The sequence below is a fragment of the Arvicola amphibius genome, chromosome 7, assembly GCF_903992535.2.
Source record: "Arvicola amphibius chromosome 7, mArvAmp1.2, whole genome shotgun sequence".
NCBI classification, from domain to species: domain Eukaryota; kingdom Metazoa; phylum Chordata; class Mammalia; order Rodentia; family Cricetidae; genus Arvicola; species Arvicola amphibius.
In genome coordinates, this window is record NC_052053.1 from 128,162,568 (window position 1) to 128,188,574 (window position 26,007).

General features: G+C 36.8%; 1 protein-coding gene across 4 annotated transcripts in view; it reads right to left on the bottom strand.

The window, feature by feature from the left end:
• Nucleotides 1-471: 471 nt before the first annotated feature.
• Pnpla8 (patatin like phospholipase domain containing 8) overlaps nucleotides 472-26,007 on the bottom strand; it is a 61,936-nt gene continuing 36,400 nt past the window's right edge. For 3 of the 4 annotated variants that reach the window (XM_038335630.1, XM_038335628.1, XM_038335629.1), the window contains exons 2-10: nucleotides 24,785-25,911; nucleotides 24,545-24,694; nucleotides 21,840-21,991; nucleotides 20,002-20,096; nucleotides 17,415-17,586; nucleotides 12,680-12,737; nucleotides 7,967-8,161; nucleotides 2,717-2,912; nucleotides 472-1,712 (exon numbers count right to left, since the gene is read on the bottom strand). In XM_038335630.1, the coding sequence (XP_038191558.1) occupies nucleotides 1,438-1,712; nucleotides 2,717-2,912; nucleotides 7,967-8,161; nucleotides 12,680-12,737; nucleotides 17,415-17,586; nucleotides 20,002-20,096; nucleotides 21,840-21,991; nucleotides 24,545-24,694; nucleotides 24,785-25,822 (2,331 nt within the window). In that variant the 5' untranslated portion in view covers nucleotides 25,823-25,911 and the 3' untranslated portion in view covers nucleotides 472-1,437. The remainder of the gene's footprint in view (nucleotides 1,713-2,716; nucleotides 2,913-7,966; nucleotides 8,162-12,679; nucleotides 12,738-17,414; nucleotides 17,587-20,001; nucleotides 20,097-21,839; nucleotides 21,992-24,544; nucleotides 24,695-24,784; nucleotides 25,912-26,007) is intronic. The other variant, XM_038335631.1, reaches the window with a different exon arrangement.

Sequence of the window (26,007 nt, forward strand, 5' to 3'; positions counted from 1 at the left end):
AGCACAAACAAGGAAAAGTGGACTTATGCTGCAAAGCATGAGCAGCACCAGAAAGAGCAAGAGAACCTCACTATGTACACCTATATGACTGCATGATGGCTTGTGCTTGAAATCTATTATAAAGGATCGCCAGAATATGCAGATTTCCAGTAGTTTCTGTATTTCTTATGATAGTCAGTCTAGCTATGTAAAAGTTTATATTTGTAGTCTAAAGAGGATTATTTTAATTATATTCTAAAATCACTAGAAGCTTATTTATTTGTTCCTAAAATATGCATGAGAAGTCACAAGATTTGACCACTGCCTTTTCTCCTTTTACAAGTGAAAGAGCTGAGTCTCCCGAACTGTCCACTCTCCTCAGGGTCATGCCCAGAAGCTGCTATGCAGCAGACAGCAGCAGGCTGATATCCACAGCCTCCACCACTCCACGGTGCTCACCCATCTCAGTACAAACACTGTGACAGCACGGGCAACAGGGTCAGTGTTAGTTTATGTATATAATTCAAAGGGTACACACCTTGGTTTCATTTTTCATGGGAAATTTCAACACAATGTAAAGATTTACAAAGGAAATAGTACAGCAAAGAAGAATTTATTTGGCTACAGAACCAAGTTCTGACTTCGGTAAAACCCAAACAGGGATTACTGAAGTAAATCTAAATAGACTAACATTTCTTTGTAAATACTACAAGAAAACTAGGCAATCATTATGAGCAATAAAAAACTTTAAAATGGCATTAGCCTTTCACAGATGATCACTTTAACAGTTTATTTTTGTTAATGATAAGAATATTGTCTCAGTAAAATCAAACAACTGATTCTGTAACAGTGAATGAGAAGACAGCACTCGGTTTAGAAAAGTGACCGTTATCTTCAATTTCAAGTGGAGTTAGCTCACTGGAAATTCACCAACCTCTTTACATAGAAAATGGCATCCAGTGCTTTCCTACTTCAAACATGCAGGTCCTCTAACAGAGAAAACCCCATTCTCTGCATCTCTTTAGATGCTGCTGCAGTGAAAGGCAGCACGTGGGCTGCAGGTGCACCCAGGGAATGCTGAGTGGTGTACATGGAAAGGAAATCAGTGGTCACACAAACTCCACATGATTGAGATGACCAAAAGCAAAGCACAGAGTACAACGCTCCCATTTCTCGTTTGGCACATATATTAATAAATTTTCAACATCAAACAATTTAAGACCAATAGATACTAAAACCAACTAGCATAGTAATAAAATGCCTAAAGGTTATGAACATCTTAAATACTTAATTCCCATACGATGTCTGTAACCAAACATATCTTCCATGAGGTGCGAGCTGGTCAGAACATCACCTGTCACAGGAGTGATTTCCCAGAATCCATTCAGTATTCCACAGAAACTCACGCTGGTGGATCTCCTGACGGCCTTCACTTACGAGAACACATGCATACCCTCTTCACAATTTTGAAAAAAACGGAAGGCCTTCATACATGTCGGTTTTTAATTTTATCCAATCATTGATCTTCTGAAGAGTTGTTTTTTCTTGACTTAATATTTTTGCAACTTTTTTCATCTTTTGTTCGTTTCTTTCTATATACTTCATCCCTTCCAGCTGCAGCTGATCCAGCTTTTCATTTCGACTTTCATCTAGGGGTATGTTTTCACACATGACAGGATTAAATCTAAAATATGTGTCAGGAGGTAATAGACCATCCAGCATTATATGGACTTCTGTTAAAACAAAAATGAAGGAGAGAGGGTGGGTAAGAGAAGAAGGTATGAGTTAAGTTATTTTGGAATGCTCTATTCATTTTTTCTTCATTTAAAATTTTCTTCATTTTAGGCGCATTATTAACATGCATTCATTTTATCACCCCAACTCACATAGTTTCAAGGAATCCATAAGAAGAACAAATCTACAAATTGCAATTCACTTTCCAAATACTTTATATATTCTACTCAATTAAAGACCTTGTTTGATTATTCTCTCTCCCTGATAAAATGTCTTGCCTTCCCTTTGCTTTTCATTTTTTGGGAACCATCCTCATTTTCCATGTAATTATTTTGGGTAAAGCTAGCCGGAAGCAGGGCGGGGAGAAGTGGCCCACGACTCAGTTTACAACATATATATATTATATATTATATATATATTCACCTTTTAATCAGTAATTTCTTAGAGTGAACCATATAAAATTGTTATGTTTTTATAGTTCAATAAAAATTTATGATCAATAATTATGTTTCAATGTAATTCTTGTATCTGTTTTCACTGTTAACTATTACAATTAAACCCCGATATTTGTGTTACTGTCTAGAGCCTAAGTACAATGAGGCAACATTTCACATCTTCTAAAAATTCAAAAAGAACCACTGTCTGAAATATAGAGTTAGGCTGTATGAGACTAGCTCACTAAGGACTATGTCTGAGCAGATGGCCTACCACAGGAAAATTGTACTTAATCATCACATATGCAAATTAAAACCACAAAGTCACACTGTAAGGCTGACTCTTATCAAACTATGTCCAGTGTGGTAGACAGTTCACTTCCTGTTGCTTATGGATCAAGATATAGAACTTTCAGCTCCTCCAGCACCATGTCTGACTGCATGCTGCATGTCCTGCCATGATGATAATGGACTAAATCTCTGAAACTGTTAACCAGCCCAGTTAAATGCTTTCTTCTATAAAAGTGGCCATGGCCATGGTGTCTAAAAAGCCTAACGAAGACACTCACCCTCTGTATCTGTAGCACTGTTGATGACATTTGAGAGCTTTGTCTTCAGGCTTGTGTAGGTTGCGGTATTCCTCACATCACTCTCATACCGTCCTGTGCCCAGGGACACTATACACTCTAACGGTGCATCAGGCCAGATACATTTACACTCATGCATGGCCAGGGCTGAAGGGTTATTCAGAAGCAAACCTCCATCCTGTAAAAGACAAGTCAAAAGAGCAGTCAACTCAGTACTTCCTACAGGGAGAAGCTAACAGGAAAGTGAGTGATTTACAAGAGGGGCCCTGCAAACAGATTTATTCATATTCTACAACTGCGAAATCCACCATCAAAGATAATAAGTCGTAATTCCTATTTTGAACAACTTTTTTGGATTGATTTGTATAAGTTGCTCAAAAATACTAAGATAAACTGAAAAACCTAAAAACATTTTCATGTGTATTTATTGACTGATTGTGTGTTCACACATGTGGAGGGCAGAGAAAAACTTCTGCATAATGGGTCCTGAAGACTGAACCCAGGTCACTGGACTTTGTAGCAAACACCTCTACCCACTGGACTATCTTGCTGACCCCTGAACTAAACAGCTTTTTAAAACACACTGGGATAGTTAGTAGTTAATAATAATAAAATAATCTCACAAGTTCAACATAATCAAACTAATTGAAATTTAAACAATAATTTGTAGGTATGATATTCACAGTACAGTTATAACCTGAACAAAGTAGGAGAACATTTGAACGTCTAAGTCAGGGGTTCTCAACCATGTGCTGCGACCCCTATGGGGTAGAACAATCCTTTCACAGGGGTCACTTAAGATCATCACTTAAGAAAACACAGATATTTACATGACGATTCATAGCAATAGCAAAATTATAGGTATGAAGTAGCAACAAAAATAATTTTATGGTTGGGGTCACCACAACATGAGGAACTGTATTAAAGGGTTGCAGCATTAAGAAGGTTGAGAAGCACTCTTCTCAGTGTTTTTCAGTATCAACATGATTTGGAAGAACTCAAAAGTAATGCAAAATACACATTAATATAAAAATAAAATATAATAAATATTAAAACTAATGTAAAAAGAATAAATTAAAATTTAAAATTATGACCAAACTATAATGGAATGAATCACAAACAATATTTAACTGTATTTAATTTCCATATTGATACTGAGCTTAATATCTAGGAACACACATCTGACTAAAGATATTTTAAGTAACTACATAGGCTTTTCCCTATATGGCTTCCACATGTACCCCACTGTAGATCTATGATCTCGATTTCAATGGTCTACTTTCTTCCTGTGAGTCACTTTATTTCTGCAAAGCAACAGTTCCTGATTTTGATGAAGTGCAGTGTGCGGGGATTTCTGCAGATGGACAGTGACTTTTGGTGTGTGTTTGTGGGAGAGAAAGGGAGAGGTGGGGCAACAACAGTGACTATGTTAAAGCAAATCTTCGCTGAGAAGAGTGTCCTTGGGTCATAGTGATGCCTTCTTGGGTAAATGTGATGCTACTGGAGCAAGGGGACCTGAGTTCAGACACCGAACACTTAGTAAAAGTCAGGGGTGGTGGTAAATGTTGTGTCGGGCAGAGACAGGCAGATCCATGGAGCCTACTGACCAGCCAGTTTAGCCAATTGGTAAGCTCTGGGTTCAGTGAGAGACCTTGTCTCAAGGTGGAGAGCGAAGACACCTGATGTCAACCTCTGGTATTCATTCAGACTGCTCACATACACTATACACACAAACACAGTGTCTCACAAAAGGACTATCTTTTTTTTTAGTTTCTTTGTGTCTGTATCAGATATAAAGGCGCCATATTGTAGATAGGTCTATTTGTGGATTGTTTTACACACACACACACACACACACACACACACACGCACACACACAGACACAAACAATATTCTAGCATGTGCTCACACTAGCAGGCAGATATATAATGTTAATGATCACTAATATAAACTTTTATAATACTTTTGATATTACAGGGAAACACAAGGAAGGCCATCACATTCTGAGAAAAGCAGTCTGCTTATCTTTTCATTGCTTATTCCCTTCTACCTTTTTACTAAAAGGGCTGTTAGTTGTCTCTTTATGGTCTAATTTCCATTTCTGAATTGCTGACCACCACCATCTTAACTACACATCTTTGAAAGATTGTGGTGTATGTTTTTATGTTGTGACTTTCATTAGACAATATTCTTTTAAAAGACACCTTTTGTTGGGCATGGTGGTACACACTGTTACTCCAGCACTCTGGAGGCTGAGGCAGGGGGATTTCTGTGAGTTTAAGTGCAATCTCAGCTACACAGGTAATATACAGGACAGCTAGCACTACATAGCAAGACTCTATTTTAAAAAAATCCGGATATATTTCTTATCAATAGGTATGAACATTTAACACCCATGGCTCTTTCCATGATGCTGTGTACTAACAGTCTCTGAAACTAAGACTACAGAAAACTAGTCGACAGAAGGTCCAAATCTGGGATAAAAGGGCAAATACTTGGACAACTGCGGCTGTCCTAAGAGCACTGACATCTCTGTTCTTTGGCTCAGTCCAGGAAGAGGACATTTGTCCTGAGAACACAACTAGGGAAACATAGCTGGTGCTCACTCTGGGTATGATGCTCACACCCTCCATCACCCTCCTCTCTCCAAGGTCTTACTATGCAGCTCTGGCTGTCCTGGAACTTGCTACGTATACCAAGCTGATATTGAACTAACAGAGACCTGCCTGCCTCTGCCTTCAAAATACTGATATTGAAGGCTGGCAATACCACATCCCACTCCATAATTTATAGTCTACCTGACCCCAAAAGGATATGAAGGAACTAAAATTAGATACCTGTAGACATTAAAGGGCATTTTAAATGAGATTATATATAATAATATATTTAAAGACTATAGTATGAGAGAGTTATAAAACTACCATGTTTTAATGTTATCTTTGGCAACTTAAAAAGGTTAAGAAAGAGGCAGAAACTAACATTTGTTTCCTTCCAAGTTTTGTTTTGTGTGTGTGTAAGTAGTCAAGACCATTAATAGAATAAAATATTATCTTTTGAGGAGACAACTATCCCATTTCCTGCTTAAGATTTTCAAAAAGAAAACTAAAAGCGTTTACTTAAGTATGATCTTACGTTATAGATTACATTTGAATCTTAAGATAAATGTGTCATTGTTTCTGGAGTCCACTGGTTAGTTATTTTATCAGTAGCTGACAATAAATTGAGAGATTATAGTTGTCAGTATAAAAATGGTCAAACATGGAAAGAAATGTTACTAGTCTATGTAAAATAGAAAAGAACAATAAAGCACTTTAGTTAGTGAAACATTAGACCTGCCTCCCCTGAGATAAAACAAAAGCTGAGGTAGGAGGAATGTGAGATCAGTGCCGGGCTAGAATAATCAGTGAGTTATAACTTCTGGCATCTCAGTAAAATGGGGGTGAGGAGGGAAGAGACAATAAGGAGAATATTTCTGGAGGCCTGAAATTGATGGTTATATTAAAAGTTACAATTTATAAACATTATAGTATTTTTATAATATTATTACCATTACACCTATTTTTTATAATTTATTTATTTTTATTTTACGTGCATTTGTGTTTTTGCCATGGTTGTCAGACCCCTGGAACTGGGATTACAGACAGCTGTGAGCTGCCATGTGGGTGCTGGGAATTGAACCAGGGTCCTCTGGAAGAGTAGTGCTCTTAACTGCTAAGCCATCTCTCCAGCCCCACATTATAGTATTTTTAAATATTAAATTATATTTCACTTAGAACACAGTAGGAATAATATAAGAACAGAGGAAGTTATTGATATGGATATAAAAATACATATCAAGACAAAAAAATTGTATCTGGTTAATAAATCTTGAATCAATATCAGAAACAAAAAACCTCAAGACCAATCCTGACACAGTGGAAGAAAAAAAAAAAAACAATGGACGTCCTTTACATAATTCAAAATAGATAGTTTAAAATGATTACAGAGATTAAAGAACTGTGCTTTAACTACAGCGATTATATTACTACTTCCAAAAACTAAAAGAAAATAGAATAATTGACAACCATTTTAAAATGTTATCTTATCCAAATGTAAAACAAAATCAAGAAAAGTAGTTTAAATTTTTAACCCTGATAGATGGAAACTAAAATTCTCCATGACGAAGATTTCAAGTTTATATAGCTGACAAACAGCTTACAGAGAAGATCTACACATGGGCTTTGAATGCTCTATGAAATTTTTTATCAGTAAAATAAACTTTTTTTCTCACAACTGATTTATCATAAAGAGTATGCATATAGTTCAATGATTAGAGAGGAAAATTACAAATCATAATTCCTTCAACTGAGACTGATTTTAAGTGGGAAGTCACATGAAAATTTAGCTTTTATAAAAATATGTATACTGGAAGTGTTAGCTCAAAACTTTAATCTGCTTAATTTTTATTATTTAGTATATGTTATGAATTCAGGTTTTAAACAGTGTGAAAATCTAGATAGAGGAAAAAGTAAATGAATCTATTCAGATAAGGAATGATCAACAGTATCCAACTTTCCAGATAATCCAACCATACATCTGAAACAAAGACAGCATCCTGTAACTGTGGCTCCATCTCGGGTCTATCTCTTATCAGTTCTAAAGACTCTAATCTCTTATTTGTAAAATGGACGCAGCTCTGTCTCCTGTAGAGCAACATGTAATAAATGAGCTGGAGCCTGTGGAGTAGTGTCTACAGAGAGCCAGCTGAGTGAGCACGTGCGACTATGTGACAACCTTCTCGCCTGCATCGCGCTCTTCTCAAAACTGTCACACAGATGACCTGCACCTCCAGGAGTTTATCAGTTTTCATCATGTTGTTATAGTTTTATGCACACAATCTCATTTTTCATCAGTTCAGGTACTGTGTTTATCAACCACACAATATAAAGCAGAGGTTTTCCTAACTTTCAAGTCTCCAAACTCTCAAATCATAAGCCTTATTTTAAAAAAAAAGTGTCTTGAGTTACAAATCTTGACATATGTAAAAACATGAAGCAATTCCTTTTATTGGTCCTTGTGAAGGTCAGCTATAATTAGTAAATGGCAACTTATAAATCTTTATTGTTTGAGATTATAATATTATATCATTTCCTCTTTCCCTTTCTTCTCTCAAAATTCTCCCATAGACCCCTCTTGCTCTAGTGCTGACTCAAACACTTAAGAGTTTAAAGACAGCCACACAGGTCAACTTACTTGATGCAGATCATTCCCCAGCGCATATTCTGCAAAGTAGCCTGGAGCGGCTGATGAGGCTCTAATGGCTTGCCACATTTTATACTGACAGCCTCCTAAATAGTGAGAGTTGATGCCAGGAAAATGACCGTAGTTTCTGAACACAAAAGCCTTTGGTGTCAGGCCTCTGTTTACTATGGTACTTACAGCAGCTACCTAAAGAGATAAAAAACAAACAATATGACTATTAACCACATTATCTAGAATCTTTAAAAACTAAATACTAATTATTATTTTTTAATTTTTTAAAGGCAGAAAGCCTCATTCTGCGGTCTTGATCGGCCCAAAACTCACCATATAACCTAGGCTGTCTTGAATTTGTGCAATTCTCCTGCCTCTACCTCCTGAGTCCTGCAATTATAAGTGTGAAATGCCATGGCCAGCTAAATACTATTAGTTATATACATCCACAAGACCAACACGATCAGTGTGTAACACAAAATTCCCTAAAAACTACATGTTTGTTATGAGAGAAACAAAGGTAAAAAAGAAAGGTATAAGCTGTGGGATAATTTGCGAAACATCAGAATAATAATAAAAGGTGTGATTAAGTACATGACTTTATTTTAAAAGATTCAGAATGGTACACATTTCTAAAGTAATAACTAATGTAATAGTGTCAACAATTAACAAATACTTAAAGATTAACAAATGCAGTAGTACTTCAATGTTATTTACAAATTAGTCTATTCTGTTTTGGAAATATTATAATTTCACAAAACTACTTTGAGATTCCATCCTAAACCTGTCAGAAAGACTAAGGTCAATAACACAAGTGACAACTCATGCTGGCAAAGATATGGAATAAGGATCACCCACTGCCGGTGGAAGTGCAAACTTGTACAGTCAGTAAGGGAATCAATATGGTGGTTCCTCAGAAAGCTGGAAATCAATCTATCTCTAGACCCAGCATATACCCAAGGGATGCTCCATCCTTCCACAAGGACACTTGCTTAATCATGTCCATTGGTGCTCTATTCATAATAGCCAGAAACTAGAAACAACCTAGATGTCCCGAAAAGGAGAATGGATGGAGAAAATGTGGTACATTTACACAATGGAGTATTACTCATCTGTTAAAAAAAATGACATCAGGAAATATGCAGGCAAATGGACGGAACTAGAAGAAAACACCCTGAATGAGGTAACACAGACCCAGAAAGATAAATATGGCATGTATTCACTTTAAGTGGATATTAGCTATTAAATAAATAATAATTCACCCACAATTCATAGACCCAGAGAGGTCAGTAATAGAGGAAGGGAGTAGAGGAGACACATGGATCTCTGTGGGAGCAGGAAACAGAATAGACCTTATGGGTATACTAGGGGCAGGTGGAGAAGGGAATGGAAGGATCAAGTAAGGAGGGGGAGGAGAGATAGAGTTGAGGGAGGGAATGTGGGGAGAAACAAGACAGAATTAAGGGACACTTGAGGAACAATATGGAAACCTACCTAGTGCAGTGGAAACTTCATAAAATACATGAAGGTGATCCTAATGAAGTCTCCTAATGATGGGGGATACGGAGTCCTAGCTGGCCATCTCTAGTCACCAATCAAGAATCCCAGTACTGGGACTGGGCTGCATTCAATTGAGTTTTTAGCCAAGGAGGTCCCATGGAAACCTCCGAACAATCCAGGCTGTTGCTAAGGCAATGGGCTGCTCTCCACAAACTGACAGCACCTGACGTTGCTGAGGATAGCACTCACACAACTCATTGAACATGGAACAGTTGAACTGATGCCTACATGGAGCCTTCAACCCTATGTTCTGGTGTCTTTGATGTGCAAAGGTGTTCAGCAGGCTACCAATCGAGAAAGGTAAACACCACGCAGCTATAAAACCTTTGATCTACCATCTGTCCTGCCTGCAAGATATGCTAGGGCAATGGGGCCCAGAACTTCTGGAAGCAGACAACCAATGTCTGACTTGACTTAAGGCTACTCCATGAATTAGAACCCAGAGCTCTACTACACAGCCCAAAGACCTAGGGTAAAACCAAAGACTAAGAGAAAAAAGGATCAAAAAATGACCCCTAATCATAGTCTGCTATACTCTTAGACTAGTGTCTATTCAGTCATCAGAGAAGTTTCTTCCTGCAGCAGACAGGGAAAGATGTAGACCCATGGCCAGACATTACAGAGAGTGAGAGTCCTTGGAAAACACAGCTCTAAATGGGAGGTCTCCAACAGATTCTCTTCTCAGAGTGCAGAGAGTCCCTCAGAAGAGACGGCACGTTGAAACATAGTCCATGAATGAAGCTGTGTGAGATTTCTGAGACCTTGTGAGAAAACTCCAAATAAACAAGGGTTGTAATATCTGCTCCTCCATAACATGGGCTGTTCCTGGATGTGCTTTCGTGCCCTCCCAGTACAGTGGATTCGAGTTTACTTGGGATTATTAATTACAACTATTATTTGTTTATATGTCTCTATGAAAAAACATGTTTTTGCCACTTGCAGCTTGTCCTTGTGATTATAGACAGCTTGAACTCATGACAACTTTAGTTTCTTAACCCTCGATAATAAATTGTCTGATGCTCCGAGTTAAGCTGGCATGAGACTTCAGTCGGCCTCATTTATAGGGTCCATTCTCCCAGGTCCCACTTCAAATGAGGGTGATAAACAAGGAAGAAAGAGTATTAGAGCCAGAGGGGATGGAGGAAACTAGGAGAACAGGACTCTGAGTAACTTAACAAAGCTCATATGAAATCACAGAGACTAAAGCAGCAAGCACAAGACCTACATGCTCTGCACCAGATCCTCTGTATATATATTACAGTGCTCAGTTTAGTATTTTCTATGGATATCCTAAGTGCTTGAATGAGTTCATCTCTGATTTTTATGCCTGCTCTTGGAGCTCTTTTCCTTCTGATAAGATGCCTTATTCAGTCTTGATGCTATGGAATTTGCCTTATCTCCTATTTTATTTTGTTATATTTGATTGTTAATTCTTAGAAGCCTATTTTTTTCTAATGAGAGACAGAAAGGAGTAGATCCATACAGGAGGGAGGTGCGGAGGACTGCGAGGAGTAGAGGGAGGGGGAACTGTAATCAGGATACACTGCATGAGAAAAGAATCTATTTTCAATAAATGGAAAGAAGAATGGGGAAAAGAAAATACATTGTGATTTTAGTAAAGCCAGAGCACAGACCTGCACAAATTCTCAGTTTTCAAGTCACAGGCCAAAGTTTTTCTGTCCTGTGCCCAGCCCTGCCAGGGCCCTGTTTGCTTGGACCTATTCTAAATTTTTCTAAGTAGTTCATGATTCTTGGCATCTATGGGTACCATTGGCCAGCCACTAAAATCCATAGGGTCTTTCTATAACAAAAGAGGATTAAGAATTCTAAGGGTAGTGGCTCTATTTATTACAACAAAGAACATTTAGATATGGCTCAGGTTTCCCCATACTCACCTCTACTCCTTTACAAAGTTGACAATTTCCACAATTTGGAAGCAAATATGCAAACAAAAACAGAGGCCTAGTGATCCAGAAGAACAGGGGGGTAGGTAGGGCACATCCTAGGGTTCTCTCCCAAGGAATGAAGTCATCTCTTTGTCGTGGCCATCGAGGCCAGTGTGTGATCTAATCTGCCTACTGTTCCAGCCTCGTCCCACATGCTGCCCGCAGACCCTTGGGCCCTAGTCTTCAGGAAGGCTTGCAGTTCCTGGAATTCTGAGGCCTGCATAGACCATTTTCTTTGTCCTTTTGCCAAGAATGCTCCTACTTATTAGCCTTCACAATGAGGTCTCACAAAGTAGCCTTCCTTACATTTCTTGAAATGTATGCTTTCAGAGAACTGCTAGTGTGTTCCACAGCATCTACTTCATTTGTGAGGTTATTTATTTAATAGTCACTTAATAACTCACAGTCCTATAATTCCATGTGTCTAGCTTATTTTATTATTCTAAAGTAATAACACAATATTATCATCAATAAGTACCACTAAAGATTAATATAGTGTATTTACTATTAGTCATTGTTTCTAGATGCTTTGAAAGTATTATGATTTTAGTAAAGTCACAGCATTATTCTGCACAAATTCAGTGTTGCCATAAAGGCACATAACATTAACAAAATGAAGGTATGAAAGTGATGAAGTAACAGGAAGAGGGGTGTCTTGACCTTGGATCCTTACAGCTTGATGTTCAAGAATAAATACAAGCCATATGGTATTCCTAGGCACATTAATGATAACCCTCAAGCAAAAACTACTGTTTAAACCAAGATAAAGCAATTTCAGACTGTGGGGTTCCAAACAAATCAATGAATGAAGAACTACATAGAAATATGTCCAAATGATTCAAATTTTAAAAACGGGGATTCTATTCATATATTAATAGAATCCTATTGATTTTATATATTACACACAACTTCACTGTAAAAACCTAAGATAGAAAATACCTTTAATTTTCCTTAAATCACTAGATTTTTGTTAATTATGATAAAATATGCTTTTATATTTTCAGTCACAATTCACGTTTGTAAACTTTTATTACATACATAACTAATCTAATGATTACATCCTATATTTTAATAAAAAGACCTAATAGATAAGGAATCAATAACATCGATTAAAAGAAATTCCATAGAACGCTTCTTCTCGTGACTACTTGTATTACATGTTTTCTCTGGACCCTGTGGTGGTCTACCTAAGAGATCTCAGACTCACCTTAGGACATGATGGGTCTCTCGCTGTTTCAATCATTAGTGTAGATCCCATTCTATCCCTTTATTAAACAAACATACATGAGTTATATCAAAACTATTTTATCTCTTAACAATCAAGAACTATATACTTGCCTGTAGCTCTGTTATAGTGCTACAACAAACAAAAATAACTTTAAACCTCCAAGAGGCTGAAATCCAATGAATGAATGCATCACACTGCAATGACGTATCATGCAAATTCATGAAGACACTCTCAGAAGTTACAAAATAAAAGACCATTTGGTGGTACATTAGCTGGCTTTGTAACTTTCTTTTATACATCTACTGAAACATCTTAAAATAGTATTATGACTTCATGAGAAATGATATGAATTATTCCTTCCTAGCAGGCTCAGAAGAACGTGAAATAACATTTAACCTGCAATAATGGGTAAGTTCACAAGTTGAAGGATGTAAATACATACTGTGTTATAACTGATAATTCCTACATAATTTCCCATGGAATCTTTCTAGTGTGGCAAAAGTAGCTTAAGATTCATTTAAAAGATTAGGTGACAAGAGCTAACATATTTCTAAGAAAGGGGAAAAATATTTCATTAAAATTAAAAATTTAGACACTGAACAAAAATTAATAGAAAACTTGAACATAGACTGTCATGTAATGTGGTATTTCAAATCAATGAGAAAAGAAAACAAAAAAGTAAACTCAAACATTTGAATTGAGTAAAACAAAGCTAAATGATTTCAGTACACATCGAGATCATTTTCAGATAGACAACTTACTTAAAAGCTTACCATTAAACTGAAAATAACAATTATTTACTTGATTTCAGGACAGAAAGTAATTTTATAGGCATTAAAACAAAGTTAAAAATCATTAAGAAAAACATGGTTAATGAACATTTGTAAATCCACTACATTAAAAATATCACTCACTAAAAATATTTTCTGAGGCTGGGGAGACATCTCAGTGGGAAAGGGCAGGGCACTTGCTTTAAAATCAAGAGGGCATGAGCTCAAGTCCTGAGCATCTACATAAAAGCGAGACAAGGCTATGCATGCCTGTCACCCTGCACTGAGGACAGAGACAGGTGGGTCTCAGAAGCTCACTGGCCATCTAGTCTAGGCAACCTTAGGTTCAGGGAAATAAGGTGGAGAGTGATGCAGTAAGACAGCAGATCACAGAGTGTGGTACCCAGTGCTACCTTCCGGCCTCTCTTTGTGCACAAAAGGGTAACTGCATACATATGTGTGATTAATGCTAACTCAGTACAAGCTAGGATCATCTGGGAAGGGGGAACATTTTGCTTGAGAAAAAAGCCTTCATCAGAGAGGCCTGTAGGTAAGTCTGTAAGGTATTTTATTGGTTAATGATTGCTCTGAAGAGAGCCCAGGCCATTAGGAGCAGGTGGTCTAGGGGGTGTATAAAAAAGCAAGCTGAGTGAGCCATGAGAAACAAGTAAGTAAGCAGCATTCCACCATGGCCTTTGCTCCAGTTGCTGCCTAGAGTTCCTGTCCTGACTTTAAGTCACAAAGGACTGTGCTTGGGATGTGTAAGCCAAATCAACCCTTTCCTCCTAAGGCGCTTTTGTTAATCGTGCTTTATCACAGCAATAAATAGTAAACTAGGGTATAGTCTCTCTCCCCTGGCCCCCCACCCCACCCACCCACCCACCACCCTCCGCCAAAAAAAAAACAAACCAAACAAACAAACCACCACACTATTAAAAAAAAAAAAAACTAGGAATAAATAAAGTATGTTCTTGAAATAACAACAACAGCAAAAAGTATTCTGGACCCATTAGATGGCTCAGTAGATGAACATGCTTGCTGCCAAGCCTCAAGATCTGAGTTCAATTACAGGAACCCACAGGTAGAGAAAACAGTCTGGTATGAAAACCCAAACACAGATATACACAATAAATACATGTAAAAAACAATGAACACAGTTTTCAATATATGGTTAATATATTCATGATATAATGGGCACTGCCCTGACAGAAAAATAAGCAAAATATCCATAAAATTTACAGAAAGAATGTAATAAAAAAATATAAAAAGGTTCATGGTCTCTAAAAAACTCTAAAACTCATATATTTTAAAAGTTTAATTATTTGGTATTTTAAAAGGCTTCATAAAACAGAAATAGAAAACTGGCAGATGAATAAGCCAGGATCCCATTTTTAAGAACAATTTAGCTAGATACAAACATATACCTCAAGATTTATTGTTTGAGACTTTCATTCACCCATGCATTACTGTGTCTGGATCAAATCCATCCCCATTCTCTGCCCTCCAATCCCTTCCCTCTTCCTACCACTACTCTTCCCTCCCAAATTCATGTGTTCCTTTTCCCCAAGACCTTTAAAGCATGTATAACATTCTGACACAGGGTTTTATGTTTAGGATTTTCCTTTAAAGGTATCAGCAGACTAAGTTGATATATAAGGTATCCATGTCCATTTGTGAACTATAAAAATAAGACATCTTATGTGTCCTTTTCTAACAGGAAATATGTTAAGCCAAAAATAATATATTCATAATATGAGATAATGAACAACCATTCAAAATGCTTTCAAATATATCAATGATAGATCCCCGAGACAGGTGCTAAGTGAAAGTGCAGGACACATACACAATCATCCCAACTGTGCGGAGAAGGAACACACATGTGAACACAAGCACACACTTTTTTGGCCCTAAGTTCTAAAAAGGAATGTAAAGTTTTTGTTCTTAGTGGGATTATAGGTTATTTTCATTGATTTCTTTAATGTTTCATTATTTTGTAAAAAATATTGGCAGAAGTTTAAAATCAGTTTTCTGATATGGGATGTCCTTCTGTATGTGTGTTACTTTTATTGGTTGATGATTAAAGCTGTTTCGGCCAATGGTTTAGCAGAGTAAAGCCAGGCAGAAATCCCAACAGATATAAAGAGAGAGTGGGCAGTCAGGAAGACACCATGTAGTTGCCGAAGGAGAAAGATGTCAGAACAGAACCTGACCTGGTAGGCCACAGTCTCATGGCACTACACAGATTAATAGAAATGGGTTAATTAAAGGTATAAGAGTTAGTTAATAAGAAGCTTGAGCTAATAGGCCAGTGTTGTAATATATATATATGTATATATATATACACATATAATATATTTCATATATAATATTATATATAATTATATTAATATGGTTTCTGTGTGATTATTCAGGTCTGGGCGACCAGGAAACAAAAAAAGCAGTCTCCATTTACAGTTTTCTACCACAGCTTATCCTAATCACAAAAGAAAGAAAAATATAAATTCATAAACATCCTATATAAACATGGTTAAGAAAATATGATATAGCCACACTCTGAAACGCAGTGTGGTTTTTCAAAGGTGTTACACGTTTTAATAAAATTAAAAACAAGGGGGAGGACACAAATTTACAAGTATAAAGTAATTTCAGGTATACATAATACATGTGAGAAACAAAATGAGCTAAGGAGATGTCTCACAAGGAAGCATGAGAACCTGAGTTTGAATCCAATCAGAAAGCTGGGCATTTGCTTGTATTTCTAGTAATGGTGAGATGAAGAGATGGAGACAGGTGGACCCTAGAGCTTCATAACCAACCAGCCCAGCCTATTTGCCAAGCTCCAACCTAACGGGAGGATCTTGTCTCAAGCAAAGGGTGAAAGGTGCCTGAGGAATGATACTCGAGGTTGACCTCTGACCTGCACTTGTACACATTTTTATGCAAACACATGAACACCACACACACAAACATTCACCCACATGCCACACACAAACACACACAAATGTAATCAAGAAAAGAAAACTAGATGTTACAAGTTCCGCAGCTTTCATTAAGTTTGAGGTGATTTTAATTTCTACTCCACACTTCTAGTTTTTATTTCATTGCAACTGAAAAGAAATTTGAGTATTACCTTCTGTTTCAGAGTAATGACTTAAGAAAAGACTGTAAGGCATCAAAGAAAAACAGTATACACATACAATCTACACTCAATATCGCCTCATAATTTTTTTTTTTTTTAAAAAGGCACTTATTGAGGGCTAAGGAGAGGATTCCACCTGTAAAATCCTGCCCACAAACGAAGACCTGAGTTCAGGACCCAGGACCTATATAAAAGCCAGGCATGGTGTGGACCTGTAATCCTAGCGATGGGGAGACAAAGACAAGTGGATTCTGATGACCGCCAGCTTTAGTAAAGGACCCTACTCCCAAAGATAAAGTAGGCTTGGAAAATGCTCAGTGGGTAAAGGATGAGCTTCACAACCATGGAACCTGACTTCATGAAAAGGTGGAAGAAGAGAACCGACTCCACAAACTGCCCTCTGGCCTCCACATAGGTGCTACAGAGCACGCATGACCACACATCATACACAGAATGGTAGACAGGTAAATAAAAACGTGGAATGACCAAGGAGGACACCTAACATCAACCTTTGGCTTCCACTTGAGTGTACACATACATGTGACCACACACATATAAACATACATAGAGATGAAAATATGCACTCTTACACACACTAAAAAACATTAGTTATAATTTCTACATGCAAGTCTTACACACACAAGTTCAAGAATCTGTGACTAAAACATGACGCACCAAAACAGTAATAGTAGTTATTTCCAATAAGTAGGAATAATATTATTCTCTGTATTCCTTTTAGTTTTCAAATTTTAATATGTATAAACAACAATATAACCAAAATATTTTCAAAAGAATTAAAACTCACTTAAGGATCTTTTCCCACGTGTGACTGTCATAAAATGCATGGCTCCAACTCATTTTGACTGTCCCGACAATGACGTTCTGTGAGAACACGTCCGATCCCAACTTTCGATAGAGTTCCTCACATTCATCCAGTGGCATGTGGAACAATCCCAGCATGAACGCTAATATGGCCCCTGGAAAGAACATTCTTAGTCTTTATCAGCAGTGAGGTGACTGCTCTTACAAGTACACATGACTCTGAGCCACCGAGCTGCTGAAACTCTACATCTGATGCTTTCTGTCTGTGAAATGAGCATAAATAATAACTACAATTTTAAGTCCCTTACACTTGACTAATACATGTAAAATGCTTTTTCACGTCCCAAAAGATGACACTGAAAGGTATCAGTGACTTTAAGGTAACAAAGAAAGCAATTAAAAAATATTATCAAAATGTTTTATACGAAATTAGATTATATGTAAGATGAAATGGCAAGTAAAAGCAAGTTTTACTAACAAAATACAGTGTATTTGAGAACTCCATAAATTCATTAAGTAACTTCCCCTTGAGTTAAGCCCTAGAATCAATGTGATGAAAGAAATTAGATAGTCTAAGATGGTCTTTTAAATAGTTGATTTTATGTACCAGTTGTAATGGTAGGACACTCTGCCACCTAGTGGTTTTATTTTGCCTAACTCTGAACTAAAGAGGAAATGAAGTGCTGGGATACGAGTAAAACAAAGACCTGCTTAACTGCTTAACCTGTAAAGGAATAACAACAATAAAGTTTAAATGCTTTCTTAGTTTTAACGTTTTCTATTTCGTACATATTAGGTTCTGAATGTATTTATGTCAGGACACTACATCATGCCTGGTGCCATGAAGTTCAGAACAGGGCACTGGCTCTTCTGGAAATGGAGCTAAAGAGAGCTGTGAACTGAATCCTGGTCCTGGAGAAATTTAGACGGTGCTCTCTTAATCCCTATCTCTCCAGTGATGAAAAGTTTATTAATTTTATTTTAATTGGTATCATTTTAGTAAAAGATAACTCATAACTTGAAAATACAATGTTATGGACCAAACTACATAAAATATTTTTAATTTGGAGAATATTCCTAATAACATAATAAGTAATTTGTTTTAAAAAGTTAAATGATTCTTTTTTTTTTTTTTGAGACAGGGTTCCTCTATGTAGTCCTGACCATCCTGTAGTTAGATACGTATGCCACGCTGACCTCAAGCTCACAGAGATCCCCTTCTGTCTCTGCTTCCCTAATACTAGGAAAGTGCCTTTCTATTACCTTTAGATGTTTAATTGCCAGGACCATTGCAAATTTCAGAAATGGAGAATGTGTCAAATCAAACCCACAAACAACACTAGTCTTAGGAAATGTCTCTTTGAGAAGCTTTTAGAGTCAAGTCAATTACTTTTGGACATGTACTTTATTTTCTTTTATCCTTTTTTTAAAAAAAAAACTTTCTTTTAATATTTATCTATTTATCATGTATATAATACTCTGTCTGAGTGTATGCCTGCAGGACAGAAGAGGGCACCAGAACTCATTACAGATGGTTGTGAGCCACTATGTGGTTGCTGGGAATTGAACTCAGGACCTTTGGAAGAGCAGGCAATGCTCTTAACCACTGAGCCGTCCAGCCCTTTATTTTCTTATTTTAAGAGTCATACTATATATTATAAAAAAATCTACAAGAAAAAAAAATTCAAATATGACATACTAAGAGACCTCTTCAAAGAAATGTTTTCTTCCTTCTCCATGCTTGCTAACACCTGAAACCCTGGGTTCCTTACTCCAATGTGCATCACCCCATGAATCATCCTTGCAATAGTTCTCATCATTCAGTCTTTCAGCAGGGGAACAATTAGCGTGCACTCTGGGAATATGCCACACTTAACACTAGCCATATAGAGAGAGATCTCTGGTTGTTTGTAGTGGTCTTTAGCGTTACCACAGTTCAGAAGAATAAGGCATAGACATAAACCTTGTGAAGAGCACAATAAGATGAGAAACTGAGTCAAACAGTAAAATAAATTAACAATTACTTCAAGTAAAATTCTTGTATACAAACATAAAACCTCCTTTCATACATATGCCAAGTAGGAGTATTTAAAAGTAGCTTTGCAGACCAAAGACACATTTGCCACTTTAAGTTCTAGTTTCAAACCACCATATAAGTAACATAGGAGTTATTTTCTAGATATATAGAGATATAATTCAGCTCGTTGATAGTCCTTACAAACAAACAAGGCTTTTACCACCCTTAATTTCTTATTAACTCAAGTGCCATCTGGCTACTTGCCACTTCATCCTTCTGCCATCATCTCCTTATGGTGACTATGCCAAAAAACAGTGATTTAGTAATTATTGTCAATGTGACTTGTTGAAAATATAATAAAAAAGTAATTTTAAATGCTTACACTTAAAAGGTTAATGTTCAAAAAATAAGTTTGAAAAGTTCATGACACAAAGGGTTAATCATCATTAAAGTTGAGAAAAGAATGCCCAGCATTTCAGAAGGACATAATCTCCAGTCTTCATGCTCTTCCTGTAATTCACTGGTGGGACACACCCAAGTACATGATAGTTACCTGTGCTTACACCACAGATGTAATCAAAGAGCTGATGAATTGGCTTCTGAGTAAGTTCAACCAATTTCCTCAGAGTCTGAAGAGCAACCACACCTCTATGAAGGAAAAAAATACAAATGGATAATTTGTTTTAAGGGAAATTCAAGTTATAGAATAAAATAATTCTCTAAAACTGCTTTCAGCATTTGACAAAATTCAACACCCCTTTATGATAAAAGTCTTGGAAAGATTAGGGATACAAGGATCATATCTAAATATAATAAAAGCAATATACAGCAAGCCGACAGCTAACATCAAATTAAATGGAGAGGAACTCAAAGCAATTCCACTAAAATCAGGAACAAGGCTGTCCACTCTCTCCATATCTCCTCAATATAGTGCTTGAAGTTCTAGCAATAGTAATAAGACAACATAAGGAGATCAAGGGGATTGATTCGAATAGGAAAGGAAGAAGTCAAACTTCGTTATTTGCAGATTATATGATAGTGTACATAAGTGACCCCAAAAACTCTACCAGAGAACTCCTACAGCTGATAAATACCTTCAGTGATGTGGCAGGATACAAGATCAACTCAAAAAATATTAGTAGCCCTTTTATACACAAAGGATAAAGAAGCAGAGAGGGAAATCAAAAGAAACTTCACCTTTCACGATAGCCACAAATAGCATAAAGTATCTTGGGGTAACTCTGACCAAGGAAGTGAAAGATCTATCTGACAAGAACTCTAAGTCTTTGAAGAAAGAAATTAAAGAGGATACCAGAAAATGGAAGGATCTCCCATGCTCTTGGATTGGTAGGATCAACACAGTAAAAATGGTAATTCTACTAAAGGCAATCTATAGATTCAATGCATTCCCCATCAAAATCCCAACAAAATTCTTCACAGATCTTGAAAGAACAATAATCAACTTTATATGGAAACACAAAATGCCCAGGATAGCCAAAATAATCCTTAACAATAAAGGAACTTCTGGAGGCATTACCATCCCTGACATCAAACTCTATTACAGAGCTACAGTAATGAAAACAGCTTGGTATTGGCATAAAAACAGAGACATTGACCAATGGAATCGAATTGACGACCTGGCCACAAACCTATGAGCACCTGATTTTTGACAAAGAAGCTAAAGCTATACAATGGAAGAAAGAAAGCATCTTTAACAAATGGTGCTGGCATAACTGGATGTCAACCTGTAGAAGAATGAAAATATATCCATTATCTATCACCATGCACAAAACTCAAGTCCAAATGGATTAAAGACCTCAATATAAATCCGACCACACTGAACCTGATAGAAGAGAAAGTGGGAAGTAGCCTGCAATACATGGGCACAGGAGACCACTTTCCACGTATAACTCCAGTAGCACAGACAATAAGAGCAACAATGAATAACTGGGACCTCCTGAAACTGAGAAGCTTCTGTAAAGCAAAGGACACACAGTCATTAAGACAAAAGGCAACCTACTGAATGGGAGATCTTCACCAACCCCAAATCAGACAAAGGTCTGATCTCAAAATATATGTCACAATATAGCCTCTATATTCATAAATAAAAGTGGCTTTATGTTTTAGTTTTAAAAATTGATTTTATGGCTGGGCAGTGGTGGCACATACCTTTAATTCCAGCACTTGGGAGGCAGGGGAAGGAGAATCTCTGTGAGTTTGAGGCCAGCCTGGTCTACAGAGTGAGTTCTAGGATAGCCAGGGCTACACAAAGAAATCCGGTCTCAAAAAATAAAAATAAAAAAATGATTTTAGGATAACGCTATTAAAATCTTTAAATAAAATCTCTAAAGCTGAAATATGTAGTTTTAAAAGCCATTTTTCTAGCCTTACCTTGTTCCTCCACCATCAATTGTGAGGATTCGGATTCCTCTGCCTTTCACTGGGTCCACATAACCAATTAAGGCCAAAATTTCTCTAACTGCAGCCTGAAGAGTCTCATCTTTAATTTGCCTAAGTCGTAATAAATACGGGATAATTTTTTCCTACATTGAGAAAAAAAGATACCTTGTTACTTATGTCAGATCAAGAAGGAAAATGTAGCTGGCATGGCAGCACACATGTGGAACCCCAACATTAGGAAGATAAAGGCAGGGGAACCTAGAGTTCAAGACGAGCCTCGGCTAAAGTGACACCACGTAACAAAAAGAAAACATATTTTTAGCTGACATGAGTATAGCATAAAATGAAAGTGTATTTATTACTTTCGAGGTAATTAAAAATGATTACTTTATGACATGTCAGTATCAACAATTTAGCATATATTTGTCCTTATTTGAGGATCAAAAACAAATAAACAACCAAAAAATACCAGCCTCTTCCCAAACATTTTCTTAAAATGTTCAATGTTTGCTAAGTGGTATAGCACACCGCTATACTCCCAGCATTTAGGAGTCTAAGGCAGGAAGACTGTGAGTTTGAGGCTAGCCTGGGCTACAGAATAAGTTCAGCCAGCCTGAATTACATAGCAAGACTGCCTTTAGAAAAAGAAAACATTCAATATTCAATACAGAAAATATGACTCTCTTAATACAATTAGTAGTAATTTTGTCAAAAAGTTTACATAAACTTAAGAAAAAAGCTGAGCCATGTAATGTTCAATACATTGAATAATTTTCTAATGCATTACTCACTTTGCTTCTTTTGTTGACCAACCAAACCCGAAATACTATTTTTGTTATTCTGCTTTTTGTCCTAGCTAGTATTGGGCTGCAAAGGACCCCTACAGGAATCTGAACAATAGTGGAAGCTACAGAGGCAAATTTCCATTACTGGTTAGGATACAAAATTTGTTAAGAGGTCCTTGCTCATGTCAAGAGCAACCAGAAAAACCTTAGTGAACTCAAGAAGGCCACGTTCTAAATGCACCACAGAGCTGCTAACACAGCATGGGAGCAACTTTCCATCTGGAGAGGGTAACTGCTGCCTGGAGCTGATAACCTTGCTCTTTCCTCCAGACATTTGCTGATTCTGGGAAGACACAAAGGACAGAAAAGCTGGGCTTGATTTAGAAAGGGTCACAAAGGAACAGAGAACTCAGTGAAGCTTGCATTTTCATGAGGTTGGAGTTAAAAAATGAAGGCCTAGGAAGCCTGCATAGCTGTTTTCAACTTAATACACCTGCAGAATTCTCAAAGTAGAATGTATGGGAGGGGAAAAATGCTAAATTTAAGCCTTCTGTAAAAACAAGATAATGTTTTGTATTCTTGAGTTAGTTTGGATGACCCAAGGCATGGTGGTAGTGCAGGAATATACCCTAAGAACAGGAAAATTAGAGGTCTTTCCCAAACTCTCATAATCATTAGCTCTGTCCTACTTAGTGATGATGGTCCATTTCCTATGTCAGCAGAGGAGCAAAATAACTCTCTGGAAAAAAAATCTAGAATTTTTGCAATTTTTGAAACTCACAATTGCCCAGAATACAGAAAAGTTACAATGTAGATCTCTCCTTTCTGGCTATCCCTGACATGAACACTCTCATTAAAAGCACACATATATTTGAAAATCTTATCTCTAAAAGATAAATCTATATATGAAATATAAATTTCAAATTTTAGGAATATGAAATGTTGAAAATCTGTATATATGTATTAGAAAATGTAAAACTTGCAGGGTATATTTCAAAAAAACTTAATTAGCAAAACTGTAATAAAAGGTAGAAAATAAAAGGTAGAAAAGTATGAACTAACAAGTTTCTGTATGGTAAAGTAACTAATTAATTAATTAATAAGAATTAGACTATAATATCTAATAATATATATAATATATTAATAATAATATATAAGCACTAACAGGGATTTAATGAAACTGTAACAATATCTTCATGACATTTCCAAATTATTAAGCAGACAAGTAAACTTGGTATAGACCTGGAGACTCTCCTTCCTTAGGCACTCAGCTTCTTTCTCCTCAAGTGGTCTAATTGCTGAAGTCTAAACCTTGCTCACTTCTGTGTATGTAGACCATGCAGGAGAGGAAAGCTAAGTGCTTTACCGATTTGATGATTAGTTAAAATTTGGAATTCAAATGTAAAAGGACCATGGGATGGTGAATAAAAAACAGCAATGGCTTTCTATATTGTTTTTCCTGTCTTTTGTTTATAGACAGAATCCTGCTCTCCAGCCTAAGCTGGTCTCACATTATTGATCCTTTTGCCTCGGTCTCCCAAACGCTGGGGTCAGATGTATGACACACCTGGCTATTTATTTTGAAAAAGTGATGACACAGTAAAAATACCTACACTGCAATTAAGATTTTGACGATTATTAGGCAATGTAACTAACATATTTAAACTTTTGCTCCATTTCACTACATGCTCAAATCAAAGTATATAAAGTCACAATAAGCAGAATTTATATCACAGAATAAAAGTAATTCATTAGCCTAGTGTGTACTATAAAATAACAGGCAATTCCCAAATATACTGTATGATTTAAAACAACAAAAATTTTCAAAAGAGAAGGGCTTTGCATTCCCCACTATAAAAGGTTTATTAGAATTTATATTTCAAGACAAATATTTAAAGAGTTAGACATTACCTTGACAGCCACTCCTTTTCCTTCAGGAAATTCTAGAAGATGAAAAGTCAGTTCTTCAACCCTGGTAATACAGAGCTTTGGGTCGGTTGTTCTTCTTAAGGCCTGAACTAAGGCTCGGGTTCTGTTATCAATACTCACTCTTGCAATAATCTACAAGGTCATATGAAATAAGTGATTAGGAGATAAAGTTACCCTATAAATGGTTAATGTTTCTTAGGACCACTCTGAGAAACAACTTGCCTTTTCTCGCTGAAGAGACACACGTTTTTTCTCCTCTGCCTTCTTGTCTTTGCTGACAGCTTGCTCAGTTTTAGCAGGCTCTTCCTGTCCTTCTGGCTGACTCTTTGAGTCAGGCTTTAATTTGGGCACAAGTCCACCAATGTAACCACCGACTAAGGCTTGCACACCCTCAGTGGGACGAGAAAGGAAGTTAGCAATACTTTGCTTTGCAGACACAGGAAGAACCTCTGGCGTCTGGGTAGGGCTGGAAGGTTTGTCCCCAACATCTAGAGAAGATCCTGAGTCTGGCCTGTCTGTCACGATGTCGGGGTCAGAAGAACTGGATTTCTCTTCTTCAAGGTCTGGTTTGTCCTGAAGACATTTAACTTCCTTTGTTTGAGACATTTTTTCCTTGCGACTGAAGTATGAATTAATGTGGTTCGCTAAAAAGTGGAATGACTCTCCAAATCTGGTGGTTATCGTGTACGTGTAATGGAAAAGGCTCCGTTTACCTGCATCATCTTCTTTATCTGCAATGTAGCTTTTCTGTTCCACAGAAGAATTCTTTTCTGCTGATTTATCACTATAGTTTTTCAGAGACTCAATGGCTTGTTTAACATTTTTTTGTTCTAACCAACCCCTATCTGATACTTTTCTTAATATTCGAGAATTTGGCTTAAACTGAGTTAACCGTGAAACCATTTCATTTTGACTGCCAAAAATAGCCTTTGAAACAGAATTCAAAGTACTTTTAATACGGGACATATGAATGTTCACTTTTGTAAGTCCCTTGGGAGCAGAAGTGCTAAGTTTCAAAATTCCAATATGTAAGCCATGGTTGCTTGGAGAGGGCCAGTGCTTACTGCAACACGCTTCACCTCTGTTCCACCTACAGCTTTTCTTACATGTGTGAAAATCTCTGTGCACATTGATATGGGGCATTCGCCAGTAATGTTTGGAACACACAAAACGCAGCTGTTTGCTTTTCTGATTCCCACAAAGACTTCTTGCATTACTGAGGAAGTAAATATATATATCTAAAGTCAAATTAATAGACATAACTTAAAAATCATTTATTTTCTATATGGCATTCTTTCATTTCACTCCTGAGTGCTTCACTTAAAAAATTCCATAATTCATAGTCTTACCTGTAAAAAAAAAAAAAAAGAGTTCAGTTTATACACATGACTTTGTACCCAGCAACAAACCATTCAAAACAAGACGGACTAAGGCTGGAGACAGCT